This window comes from Protopterus annectens, chromosome 5.part0 (assembly GCF_019279795.1).
Source record: "Protopterus annectens isolate FY-2018-M chromosome 5.part0, PAN1.0, whole genome shotgun sequence".
Taxonomy (NCBI): domain Eukaryota; kingdom Metazoa; phylum Chordata; order Ceratodontiformes; family Protopteridae; genus Protopterus; species Protopterus annectens.
Window position 1 is genome coordinate 1247123463 of NC_056735.1, and position 14343 is coordinate 1247137805.

Genomic DNA, 14343 nt, shown 5'->3' on the forward strand with positions numbered 1-14343 from the left:
TAGCAGTGGAGGCCTTAACTCCCTTGGGGCCCTGTGAGATGGTTTCTGGGTCAGCAGCATGGCTTTTGTATAGAAATTGGTGTGAGTCAGGAACCCTGTAGTACCTGTCAGGCTTAACTGGAGCTGGGGGTAGTGTCCGGGTTAAGGCAGGCCTCCGAGTAAACATCATCTAGGATGTCCAAGACAGGAGGTATAGTCAGAGGCCTGTGCTGAGGTAGCAAGAGAAATTCCCTAAACCTTTTCTTGGAATCTGAATAATCTTGGCCTTCCCAGTGGAAGTGTTCCCTTAAGGTATGCAAAGTTTCCCCAAATGAGTAATCCTCAGGGGGGGATACAGAAGGGATGGACTCCTCCGCATCAGAGTCTTCAAAAGGGGAGTAAGAATGTTCCTGATCATCAGAGTGCTCTGACATAATGGAGCCCTGATCAGAGGAGGGGGAATCTTCCTCCACTCTAGGCCTTTTGTCCGGTGGGGGCCGAGAACCTCTGATAAGAGTAATTAAATCCTCAGCCATTTTAAGCATCTGTTTCTTAGGCATGGGGCCTGGAGATGGGCCCTGTGTAGCTTGTCTCTTAGAGTGCATGGTTGCTTTAGACTTAGTGAAAGCCTTGATGGAGAAAGAAGAGGAAGGTCTGAAGACACCTTGAGTGGAGGTGGACCTGTCCACATTCTGAGTTTCAATGCCAAGAGTGGTTTTGGTATCTGTAGTCGGGGTGTGGGCCGAGGAGCCTGGGACCTCGGGCACAGGAGACACCGCCAAAGAAGTGTCGTCGGTAGTCAGGGGCTGCGTAGGCGCCTCGCTGAAAACCGGGCCACGTGTAGTCGGCTATGGCGTGGTGTCGGTAGAGGCCGTGGACCTCGTGTGTCCGTCCTTATCTTTGCGTTTTTTTAGACAAAACTGGAGTTGGAGTATCCGACAACATAATATAGTTAAATGCTTTCCCAAAATAATGCTGGGCGAACTCCGCCCGACGCTTAATGGTGCGTTTGTTGAATGTAGCACAAAAGCGACGGACCGAGACGTCGTGGTCTGGGCCTAAACAAGGTATACAGAGGGAATGGAAATCCTTATGCGGTATTTGCTTCCCACAAGAAATACAATTATTAACTTTGTCTGACATCGGTCTGAGGTAAGAAAAGTTTCCCCAACGGGGTACTTAGCTTTCAAGATGACTTCGGTTTCCAAATTTTCATAATCTCAGGAGCTGGCTGACCGGCACTTGCGAACTGCTTCTGCTTCGGGCACCGCGCGGCAAGAAAGACTGAAGAAAATGGCGTCGGCTGGTTCCTTTATACCCCTGTCGCACTGACGTCAGGGAAGAAGCGACGACAACCGACGCCGGACCTAGACTTTGGAATTCGGCTGACCTAGGACCCGCCTGACGGCAGGAGAACCCATCTGTTATGACTGCAGCTGTATGCACAATGAACATCATTCCAATGTTTATTAAAAATGTCATAAATTCTTCTATTGTCTGTGGTGTAAAACATAGGTATCCTGATCTCTGAACTCTGTAAAGAATTTTCATTTCTCCCAACATCATGGCTATCAGAAAAATAGGGCTTAGCTCTATCTCTCCTAAGAGAATCTATGCCATGCCATAAATATATATATACATATATATATATATATATATATATATATATATATATATATATATATATATATATACACACATATATATATATATATATATATATATATATATATATATATATATATATATATATATAGATATAGATATATAAATATTTATAACAGTAAAGCTTCTTGAAGGACACTAAGTCATAAGCTTGAAAATTACACCTATGAACTTGACAGCCGTCAGCTAATAAAAGACAGCAACATAAGGATTTGGTGACCATTATCTGAACATTAGTTGGCATCTGATAAATCATCATCGAATAAAGCCTTCATCCCTCCCACAAGCCAGTAGCAAAAAGAATACTGAAATGGATGACATAGCAGAAGAAACTACTTGCAGCTAGATGGCGGATAAAATAACCTGGTCATACAACAGAACAAAAAACTAATAACCAAAAACAAGCATAAAACCGTGCAGCTCAATTAAAACCACGTCGTGTTTGGGAATACAGAAACTGGATAGAATGTAGTAGCGCTAAGTAGTGGGAATAAAACCATCTATAAATCTACATCTGTTTAAACCAACACAGTTTTATTAAACAAAGTTAACCATTTTCATCCATAAAACTGAGACTTCATCAGAACTAATTAATGAAAAACTCACCATTTACAGCACTTTTGTTATAATCACATGATCATTGCAAGAAAAAAATTGAGAGAGACATCCTATAAAATACCACTTTAAATAAAATGGTCTAACCAATGAAAGTGTTAAACTAGTAAATCGCATTGTTAAAACAAATAGTTGTTGTTGTGTCTTTCGGCTTTTCCCGGTTAGGGGTCGCCACAGCAGAACTCCGGTCCGCTGATTGGTAGTTGATTTTTACGTGCCGAGTTACCAGCCCTAATGCACAACCTTCAACGAAGGTACGGCCATTCATGCATGCCTCCATGCAGAAGACGCTCTAGCTGAGAATCGAACCAGACAGCGTCTTACTGTGATGCGACAATGCTACCGCAGCACCACCACCCCGGATTGTTAAAACCAATTGTACTGTATGAAATTAAAATTCAGTTAAAAATCACTTATAAATTATTTCAACCTACTCAAGTCATACTACTAAAAACATGCAAGTCTACTAAATTCATTGTTCCTGAACATCAATAAAAAACAAATAAATATCCTGTGAATAAATAACCCCAAAAGTAATATCTTATAATAAAAATCCTATCACAGTTTGGCTGCTCTCAACCTCAGGACAGGGTTAATCAACAGATATTCATTAGTTCTTTGTATTCAGTGCAGGTTCTCCCATTGCCCACCCCTCATCTGAGTTGATAATTTCAAGGATTCTCAAGTAAAACTCTCTCTCAAGTCTTCGCAAACCAAAGTATGTTTGTACAAGATATTTTTCTTTATATCATAGCTGTGCTCATATATTCTCTAAAGTAAAACTATTTTGTTTTACCTATACAGAAGGAGGGGCAGCTTCCACAAATAGCCACATGAGTCTGGGTCCCTGTCTTTCAATGGCTCTTATATCGGAATCAGGGCCCATTGTAGAGGGACCCCTGGGTAGTATTTAAGTTTCAACTGTATTGCTGGCAAGGATGTCAGCTGCACAATCCCATCCAGTACCAAATCCTGGTGTTACCCCATCTTTTGCAACTACACCCACCAGTCTTCATTTGCTCAATCATCCGAAACATCACTGCCTGCTCTGTTTGTATGACATCATCTTTTCCACTGTGCTCCTAATCCCTCATTGTGTTAGTACCTCCCTTGTCAGGTTTGTCTATCTACTAAGCTTATTTTGCTTGCCGCTGCTACCTATCCTAACCCTCTTATGTACCCTTCCTTACTTTCTTCCTCACTTACCTTGTCAACATACCTCTCAGTTGTGTAGCATTTGGCTGAACACCCTTAATTTATTATATAACATATGCTTCATCCCTGTTAAAACTGGGAATTGTTGAAGTGAAACTTCTTAAGGCACAGCAGTGTGAGTTCAGAGTGAAACGAAAAGTGAAATGGAAGTCAGACTCCACCCACAGCACCGGGTACGGTACTGCAACATCACCCCACAGAAAGGTAGCATGAGTTCCAGCTCAAACTCTACCAGTTTTACAGCTCCACCTCTTGTTTCAGTACACACACACACACACACACACACACACACACACACACACACACACACACACACACACACACCCCAAGTTATCAGAGCTCTGAATCTGCTCAGTGAAAGAACTCTTGGGTTCAAGCAGGCATCAGTTTATGAAGATGACAGTACATACTTAATACTTCAGACAGTTTCATAATAAATCCAGGCTTATAAATGCATTTGGTTACACTGTACTGTACCATTTGCTTTCCTAAGCACTTCCTTACAGAAGTTTCACTTCTACCACCCGTTGCGACCACACACATTCTTTTCTTATTTTTTTTCAATAATGCTGCCAATTCAGCCTTTTTTTTTTTTTTGCTGGGAAAATCTGTGCTTCCCAGAAACAGACGTGTGGCTGACAATGAGTGAACATAGGGGGATGGAAGGGGTACTGAAGTCTGGAAAGCTGGTAAATTCCAAAAAAGGCCCTAACCAAAAGAAATGACAGTGAAGTCCTCTCAGGTTCTTTCTGGTGAAGTATGGATCTTTTATGGGCCAGCTTCTAGAATCATACAAATCCTTAAGGAATTATCCAAAAGTTGTATTAACTGGGATCTGCAAGACCCATATGGCTTTACAGGATGGTTTATGATAATTATGTATTATGGCCTGGTTCAGTGCAGAAAAACTGGTGTACCAAGAAGGGTCAATAATCAAGACCTAGGCTAGTCAGTGGCAATTAGTCAATACCAGAAATATCAGCAGAGAAACAGCAAACGGGGTCTCTCCTCATATCATCCAGCACCGTACAAAGGATAAAAAGTGAATTTACATGACTTGACTAGATCTGAGGAAGTATTTCAATAAGACACAAGTGCTAATCAAAATAAAGCTTTGAAAATGGATCTTGAATCTCAGAGTTTTTATTTCTTGAGTACAAGAATTTGAAGCACAGTTCGGGTAGGCACCAAAGGTAGGCCCAGAAAGAAAATAATCTGGATCGGAAATTGCCCAAAGTACAAGTTTAAAGCTTTATGTCTTCAGTAAAGCTACTGGCATATCACTACAGTAACCAACCTTCCCTTATTTTTATTATGTGCGATAGCCTTCAAATCTGTGTCAGAAGAAAACTGGTGAATACCTTGTCAGACATACAATACATCACTCCCTTAGGAAAGCAGCAAACTGTCTGGCCCTGTAATGCCCGCCCCAAGAAAACTTAGTCCGTGTAAGAGTCTCTGAACAGTCCTGTTGTGCTCCTTTCTAAGACCTGCTCAAAATGAATGCAAACCATGGAAAGTTTCAACAACTAAATGAAACTGGGATGCGCTGCAAATGGTATACTGTGATCAGTGTACTATCCCAGTAAACATACTAAATAAATAAATAAAACTTGAGTCCACTGACAAAGCTTGGGGAACCTGCTACAAGCTTCCTGAGTAACTTTAAATTGAAGGGTTTCAGTTTCAATAAGCACCAAAGAACCAAGAAACAAAACAGAATCCCTGAGTGAAAAAAATAAAATCCAAAATATCTCAAGTTAATTCCTGGGCATCAGCAATGCTAGAAAAATAACCAAATAATCTTGAAAGTAATCTTCAAAGTTTTTATTAAAACGTTAAGCGCTTTCATACCTACACACGGAACTTCATCATAACTACAAAAATATTGTTTCCACATTTAAATAAGCACACTAGGTGTTCACAATATGTGGTTGAGGATGTACATACTTTTTTTTTTTTTTATTATTCCTCAGTATTTAATAAGTTGCGACCTTAAATGCTTTATTATTTGGATGATTTTAAGCTTTTGTCAGTCTGCGTCATGTGATTACCTTGAGATATTTTGGTTTTCAATAAGAACCACCAAGACAAATCTCCTTAAAGCTCTGTGAAGCTTCCTCCATGGGTGTCAGCTCCAGAAATGGGTTACAGGTAAGCAATGTCAATAATCAGACAGATGCCTGGTCCAGGGTCTGTACTACTTCCACTGGGACAGACATCATAGGAAATTTTCAGAGGAGTCAGACTCCATCTAAACCATCAAGATGTGCTGAACACAATCTCTGACAGAACAAAACAAGGAACATCTGTGCCAGGCAGCCAGCTCCAGTGGCATAGACGGATAAAGCCCTTAGTACGATCCAGGTGATACAATTTAAATTAGCAGCACAGTTGCTTGATGGTACCGGCAAGGTGGACAAGCATGCCCACTAAAGGGGGGGAGGTGTAGGTGGATCAGGAAAAAAAATGTCTACAATCCCACATAAGACAGTCAACGTGGCCAATGAGGTTTAATGCACCCTACATTTACCCAGTCTTGCAAGCCAACCTCACTTTCAAGACCTCCAGTTTCCATTCTCCAGAACTTGCCAACTACCACTAAAACTTATAAAAATGAAAAAAATAAATAAATTAAATATGCTAGTAAAATGTAAAGTAGAAAACATCTAACAGTATTAGCAAATCAACACATTTCTGTCTGTCAAGCTGAGTTAGATGAAATAAGCTGACAAAGACACTACATAGGAAGTCAAGAATAAATCGTGCTTTCATAAAAAGGTTGAACTGAAATTATTTCAATCACTACGCCCACAATAGGGTAGTGGAAGAAAAACGCAATGTGGAAAATAAAAAAAAAAAAAATGACACTATGGCAAATAGCAGTAGAACAGGTAACTGAAAAACTTCCTGTAGTCACATTACATACTAAAGATGGACATAGCTCTGACTGCTACCAACACAACCTAGGATTCATCTAGCTACCAGGGCACTGGAGCAGCTGGAGAAAAAAGGTGGGAGAGAGCAGCCAAATCTGGTTCACCCATTCTGGAGGTAAGGGAGGCAAGTCCACATCCCCCTGGCTCTACTAAATCTCATTTGCACAGTAGCCTCTGTTATGTATACATGTGGAGCACACACACTCACCAAATGAAGCTAGGTCACCAGATCTGTAAGTGTACCAATCAGCTGCCATGGGGAGAGGTTAGTGCCAAAACAGAAAAATCCTTGCTGGTTACCTAGGTGATTTCTTCCTTTCCATTTGGCAAGTTTGCGCTCCTAATAAGTAGGAAATGACCAGGTGTAATTAAGATACAGGAAGTGGGTTTCTTAGTGGGAGATGTAGGACAAAAAATAAAATTTATTTGGGCTTGAAGCCTTTTAAAAATGCTCTGAAACAAAAGAACATATGGACTACAATTGCACCTTCCTGAACTGACTGCTTGATATCATGTTTTATGAACATTTTTTAAATTTGTTTCAGAGATTAAATAAAAAAGAAACACAACAAAGATTAGTCAGAAGAACTTTTGCTGTAGCCAAATCAACAAACAGTTAAAAGAAAAAAGTATGTTTTTGTTCAAGTCAGATAATTTATATAATTATGTGATCATATACAAGACTGAATCTATTAAACAGTGCATGTCAGCAACTTCAAAACAGCACTGGTCTTCTAGTTTGTTCTGCTGAGATTAGAAGACTGGGATGTGTTGCACTTGACATGTAATAATTAACTGGTCTAAAAAAAAAGAAGTTATGCACTTACCATAACGTTCCATCTGAGTAGTTGGACTTCATTTGTCATCAACCTGAGGGCTTTGGATCCGGACCGGATCCGAGACTGCAGTTTCACCAGCATCAGATCCGAGCTCCAAGCTCCTCCCCTTACCCATAATATCACTGCATCTCCTTCCCTCCTTCAGATTGAGTTTGCCAACCAACACATGGGCCCGATCGACAATACCTGACCTACAAAAAATTTACCTACCTACCTAAAAGCAAGAGGGCCGCAGGGATACCATCCGTGGTTACTCAGGTGAAAGAACCCAATAACAAGGCCAGGGGGAAGAAGGGGGTATGGTTGATGACAAATTAAGTTAACTACTCAGACAGAACGTTATGGTAAGTACATAACTTCTTTATTTGAAGTAGTTAACTTCAATTGGTCATCAACCTGTGGGAGAGAGTCCCCAGCTACCATAACACCTTGGGAGGCCCTCATGGAAGGATGTTCCGGAGCACCGAGGAACCAAAGGATGCTCTCCCTCTGGAAACCATTGTCCAATTTATAATGGGAAATGAAAGTATGAGATGAGGACCAAGAAGCTGCTGAACAAATATCGTCCAAGAATACTCTGGACCAAAAAGCAGCTGATGTAGACATGGACCTGGTAGAATGGGCATGAACCCTCCCTGGAATAGGCATACCTTTATCTTTGTAAACCTGCAGAATGCAAAGGGAAATCCACTTAGCAACTGTCACCTTGGAAACGGGTTTCCCTGGAAAAGGTCTAGCAAAGGACACAAACAATTGGTCAGACTTGCAAAAGGGCTTAGTTCTGTGTAAGTAGAAACATAACTGCCTATGTACATCTAACAAATGTAGTTTATATTCCCCCTTGTTCTGAAAATTTGGAAGAAAGACAGGTAGATTGATTGATTGACAATTGACTATGAAGCCACTTTAGGCAAAAAGGAAGGATTGGTCTGAAGTGAGACCCTGTCTTTATGAAAAACCATACAAAGGGGTTTAACAGATAATGCTTGAAGTTCTGACACACTCCTCGCCGAAGTGATAGCCACTAGGAAAGCTGTTTTCCAAGACAAAAATTTCAAGTCCACGGAGGCAGCTGGTTGGAAGGGCGGAGCAACTAATGCCTGCAAAACTAAGGTAAGATCCCAAGGAGGGGTGTGGTCCTTCACTGGAGGTCGTAAAAGAAAAGTCCCTTTAATGAAGGTTTTGCAAAGTCTGGAAGAAGCCAAACACCCCATATTTTCACCTACATGGAAATTAGAAATGGCAGTCAGTTGAACTTTCAGTGTAGAAGAGCTGGCTCCCTGCTGGAAAAGGTATGCTAAAAAATCAAGAACAGCTGGCACTGGAGCCATAAAGGGATCTAGATCCCTCTGAGAAGCCCAGATCGAAAAAAACGCTTCTATTTACTACAGTAAACACTTCTGGCAGATGACTTATGGGCTGCCACCAGAATAGACTTAACGGGGAAGAAAGTCCGGGAATCCTGGCAATCAATGGAACTGGAGCAGCCAAGCCATGAGCTTCAGACTGCCCAGGTCTGGAAGAGGAATCCCCGAAGGGTGCGAAATAAGATCTGGAATTGGACCCAAGATCCAAGGAGGAGCTACCAGATGAGACTACAGACAGGGAAACCAGATCTGACGAGGCCAGAATGGGGCAACCAACGAGCCTTATGTAAAAACTTTGTCATGAAGGGTAACAGGGGATATGCATAAAGAAGACCAGGAGGCCAAGCATGGACCAGTGTGTCTCTGAGGGATTCCGCCTCTGGGGGGATCAGAGCGAAGAACTCGCTGCACTTCGCTTTGGAAGGAGATATGAAGAGATCGCAACACGGCCGACTCCACTCGAGGAAGATCTGCTCCACTACACAAGGATTTAGAGACCACTTGTAAAGCATTAGGATAGTTCTGCTCAATTTGTCCACTAGTATGTTGTTCCAACCCAGAATGTGCGTTGCTTTCAGAAAACGGTCGGTAGAGATTGCCCATTCCCACACTCTTATGGCCTTTCGACAAAGGTGGTAGGATCTAGTTCCTCCCTGTTTGTTGATGTACCAGACCACTGACATGTTTGTCTGTCTGAATCACAACAGTTACCAGAGGAGGAAAGGCATGAAGGGCCTGCAACGCTAGTTAAGACGACCTCATCTCCAGAACACTGATATGCAAATTGGTCTCGTTTAAGGACCACGTGCCTTGGACTGTCCTGCCAAGCAATGCCCCCCCCCCCCAAGTCGGGAGGTGTTTGTGGTCACCGTGGCTTGGGGAGGGGCAACAACAAAGGACCACCCCTCTACTATCTCTGGAGACTGGAGCCACCATAGGAGGGACTTCTTTCATGCCTCACTTATGTTAATCGGATGAGTCAAAGGCCGATCCAATAAAGACCACCTTACTGCCAACGTACACTGCAGTACCCGCATGTGAAGATGAGCACAAGGAAACAGACTGTTAGTGGCTGCCATGGATCCTAGGGCTCTTAACACCATTGCAGCTGGGGGAAAGGGATACTGAAGAATTGTGAAGACATGAAGATGAGGGCTCCGAACCCAGTCTGGAGTCAGAAAGACTCTGGATTGCAATGCGTCTATTCTTGCCCCTATGTAGTCCAGGACCTGAACCAGTTCTAGACAGGTCTTGGCTATATTTATGGTGATGCCCAGCAAGTCTGACAACTTCCGGAAATAATCCCTGGCTTGACAGAGTAGATGCCTGCTGGGAGCGGCAAGGAGACAATCGCCCAGGTATGGATAGACCTGTACGCCCTGAAGCCTCAGGTGAGCCGCTACTGCTGCCATGACCTTGGTGAACACCTTGGGGCTGTGGTGAGACCTAAGGGTAGGGCCCGGAATTGGTAGTGATTGGCTCCTAGCCGACAGTGGAGAAACCTCCTGGAGCGTCTGTGCATCTTTATATGGTAGTATGCATCCTGGAGGTCTATAGAGAACATCTTGCCATTTTCCTGCAGGTAAGGCAGGATGGATTGTAAAGTGACCATCCCGAACTTTTCTTTGGCAACTGACATGTTCAGAGCGGAAAGGTCGAGAATCGGCCTGGAGTCCCCAGTCTTTTTTGGCACCAAAAAGAACCTGGAATAGATGCCTGATCCGGAGTGATCTGGGGGACAGGCTGGATGGCCCGTTTGCTTAGCAGCTTTTCTACTTCGATGACTGCTGCCTCCCTTTGTGCAGGTGGAACGTCCGGGAGGTGCTTTGGGGGAGAGGGATGTGTCAAAAAGGGAACTGTGTAACCTCTGGATATTATTTAGAGCACCCAAAGGTCTGTTGACATGGACTTTTACGCTGTCAGGTGCATAGAGAAATGGCCTCTGACACTCCAGAGCAGTCAGACAACCCCCCAGGGCTGCTCTGCGTGTCTGTCCGAGAACAGTTCTTGAGACCAGACATTCTTCAGAGTCCCCCTGCTGTTGGGCCAGCATCTGTTTTGTCCCCCTCTGCCTCTAGGGGAAAAGGAGTCCTGAATGTCCCAGGAATACTGAGACTATCAGAACCACATCTTCTTTTGCCCCCACTCATTCCTGGAGAAGGATCTTTGGGGGTTAGAGATGCGGATTCTGATGGCAGACAGTGTCTTCCCATCCTTCTCACTCTGGATTAGTGTGTCCCGGACCGTCTTCCCAAACAAGGAAGAGCCGTTATAAGGAGCATTCACAAAAGACGCCTTGTAGGGTTCCCGTGAAATTACATATGCTGAGCCAGGAGTGTCACCTCACAGCAACACCGGACCCAGCCTCTCCTTCGGTGGCATAAGAAAGAGTCGCATGGACGTGTTGGTAACAGTTTTCAGAGAGGCCATTCGCGTGGAGAATGTGCGTTTATCCTTTGGTGACATGGACTCGGGAGGAGACGCAGTGAACCCTGATCAGGTCACTCTGCAGTCTGGTAACATAGGCCATATAGTTCAGCGCGCTTATACAAAAGGTAACTGAAGCTTAAGTCAGCTTTCCCAGACGGTCCAGGGAATGGACCGTGGAACTCTCCTGAGCCAGTTCCTTTTTTGTGACAACCGCTACCACCATGCCATCCACTGGGGACCCTTTATTCCAGCTTGCTCTATCCACCAGGGGGCTCAAGATTTTATCTGGACATTTTGGGATTGACTCAATCGTCTCTGGTTCTTTGCATGCCCTGGTGGTAATGAGGTCCACCAGGGGGTCCGCAGGGAGGGGGGGGGCACCCACGAAGTAGAGAAACGTGTCGAATGCCTCCAGAAACACTGACTCATCAGAAGGCTTGGGGTTGGAACAACCACTCCCACCACCACTGGCGCAGGATCCCCATGGTATCTCCAAATGAGACTTCCTTGGGGGGTGATCTTGGGGAGCCTTCCCCTTCCTCCAAGACGGTATCATCCATAAGGAACTCGGGGAAGTCCAAGTGCCCCCTCTTGCACTTACCTTTGTGAGGAACCTCTTCGGTGGGACTCTCCGGAGAGGACTCATGAACTGCTTGGGGTTCCTTGTGGGGAACAGTCTGGGGCATGTCGATCACGGGCTGTCCCTGCATGGGCAGACTGGCGGACTCAGAGGAGATAGTCAGGGGCCTCGATCCATTAACGAGTACCCTTTCCACCACATCGAATGCAGAGTGGGAGGGAGCCTCCTGAGCAACTGACAAAGGACGGCCTCCCAGGATCCGACACGGGGATCGGAGACGAGCCGGAAGGCGCCGAGGCTTCAAGGGGTAGGTCTCGGCCCGACAAAGTCAGAGCCGAAGGGGAAAAACCCAACCCCTCGGATCCAATACGCAGGATATGGCTCCAAGAGCCCGAGTCTGACCCAGTTGGATCTGACATGCTCAAGGTAACTGCCGGCGTCAATGTACGTGATACCATTAGCGCCACCCCCCCCTGACTCCAGAACCTCTTGGATCCAGGAACTCCTAAATCAGAGGACGGATTGGAGAAGCAACAACTGGTGCACGCAGTGGCAGTGAGCTACCCCCTCTAGAGGGAGAGGGAGCCAGCAAGACCCCCATCTGATGCTGAGTGCAAACAAACCTTCACATCAATATGTCCATGTCAGCTTCGCAAATGCTTCTAGTTGAGCTAGAAGAGGCCACCGATGCCGGCCTAGGAGGACGGTGACATGGAGGCCCTAGATGAAGGCTGAACTTCCTCCAGCTCCGGGGAAAACCTCTGAGATTGGAGCAGAGGGGAAGTCGGCCTGGAAGGTGCAGGAAGCTTGGGAGGAGGACCCACCAGATCCGTGCAGTCCGAGGATCTCTTCCTCCCTTTCTCTTTCTCACGGTGCCTCTCTATTTTTTCTTTTCCCTTTCCCCAGGTCGGTGGTCAGGAGGGTGAGTCCCAGCCTGTGAGGGTGGAGAGGACAACAGAAGTAGAGGGAGCGGTCACAGCCGAGACCGCCGCTACAGAAGACGAGGAGGCAGCAGTCTCTGTGGAGGGGAGAAGCCCCTTCAAGATTAATTAGGCCTTTCGGTCCATTAACGTCCTGGGGTTAAACCCCGCACATATGGAGTACTCAGTGGACAAATGAGCGGTCCCTAAACAAACAACGCACGGAGTGTGGCCATCCGCAGGGGATAACTTAGGGCCACACACTGCATTTTCTAAAGACCAACTTTTGTTGATCTGCCATAAGTGTCTGGCTACCCAACCCCAATACTCAAACACAAACTCAAACACAAGGCGGCAAAGGGGAGGAGAAGGCCTACGCTACCCTGCAACAATTTTTTTTTTTTTTTTTTTAACTTACACTAAACCTCAATGGAGAATGCAAAAGAGAGGAATAAAGGGACCTAAGAATTAGGAAATACACACAATTACACTCAAAAAACCCTGAAACAACAGTCTTGCCACCTGGAGCTCAGTGATCACGATGGAGGGGAAGCCGCGGCAAACGAGATCTGGGGGAAGGAAAAGAGATGCAGTGGTATTATGGGTAAGGGGAGGAGCTTGGAGCTCGGATCTGATGCTGGTGAAACTGCCGTCTTGGATCCGGTCTGGATCTCAAGCCCACAGGCTGATGACCAAATGAAGTTAACTTACTTCAGATCAATGCTTTTCAAAACAGTGCCCATTTCCTGAATACAATAAAAAACTAAGAAAATCAAAGCATTATGGTAAACCATAATAAGGATGCACATAGTCATCTATTTCTAAAGATGAAATAGACATTTTTCAATATCAAGGACTAACCTCTGACTGCTGACACACAGTTAGATTTTTGCCATTGTCTGTAGTGCTGGGTACAGGTGTATGAGAGACAACCTACAAAACACAAAATGAAGGCATCTTAGCTATTTTTTTCCCTCTCAGTGCACACTAACACACTAAGTAGTTACGGGTCAAGAAAACTGTTCATGCTACCCGTCTACTAAGTAATGTTCAATTTCAACATTTATCACTCACCAGCACCGCATTTTAAAATTAAAATCAAATACATACTTTCATATGTAAAACATAAACCGGTTAAAAGGATGAAACAAAGAGAAAATACAAGTTTTTAGATGTTCCTGATTAAAGTTTCAAAGAAAGATTCGGAGTCTGAATTAAAATAAAAAATGTCTGCACCCAAATTAGCATCTGGAACGCAAGAGAAAAATTAAGATATGCCATGTTGGCTCTCTAACAGAAAACACAGAGACAATGGAATACAGATATAATGTAATACCATTTATTGGACCAACAAAGGTTTTGCATCATCTAGAATGCAGTAATAAAAGAAAGGCTGCATTCGTGTTTAAGAAACTAACACCAGTGTTCTAAAAGGCATTAACTTTATTAACACAAAAGTACAAACCTTGCACGCGTGCTTCAGCAAGTATTACTAACTCTAGCTATATGTTAACGGTAAGCCCAACAGAATTCACAGAATTGAAATCTCGGTAGTTTACAATCATGACCACTCAATATAATTCAGAAATTACTTGCTGCAGAGATGCATTTAATACTAAAGCTGAGAAAATCATACAGAAAGTGTCTCAAATATTTGCATGAAATCAATTACTAAAACAAGTCTGTATGGCCTACAAAGGCAGACATCCAACCAGCTATTCAGTACAGCTGCCTTTACATCTAACCATCTACTTTACACCACACACCAGTTATTCCATCGTAAGAAACGCCCAA

General features: G+C 44.1%; 1 protein-coding gene across 4 annotated transcripts in view; it reads right to left on the reverse strand.

Moving 5' to 3' along the window:
* BBX (BBX high mobility group box domain containing) overlaps positions 1-14343 on the reverse strand; it is a 2705004-nt gene that overhangs the window by 1504833 nt on the left and 1185828 nt on the right. For all 4 annotated transcript variants that reach the window (XM_044071093.1, XM_044071095.1, XM_044071094.1 and 1 more), the window contains one exon: positions 13411-13482. In XM_044071093.1, coding sequence (XP_043927028.1) covers positions 13411-13482 — 72 coding nt within the window. The remainder of the gene's footprint in view (positions 1-13410; positions 13483-14343) is intronic.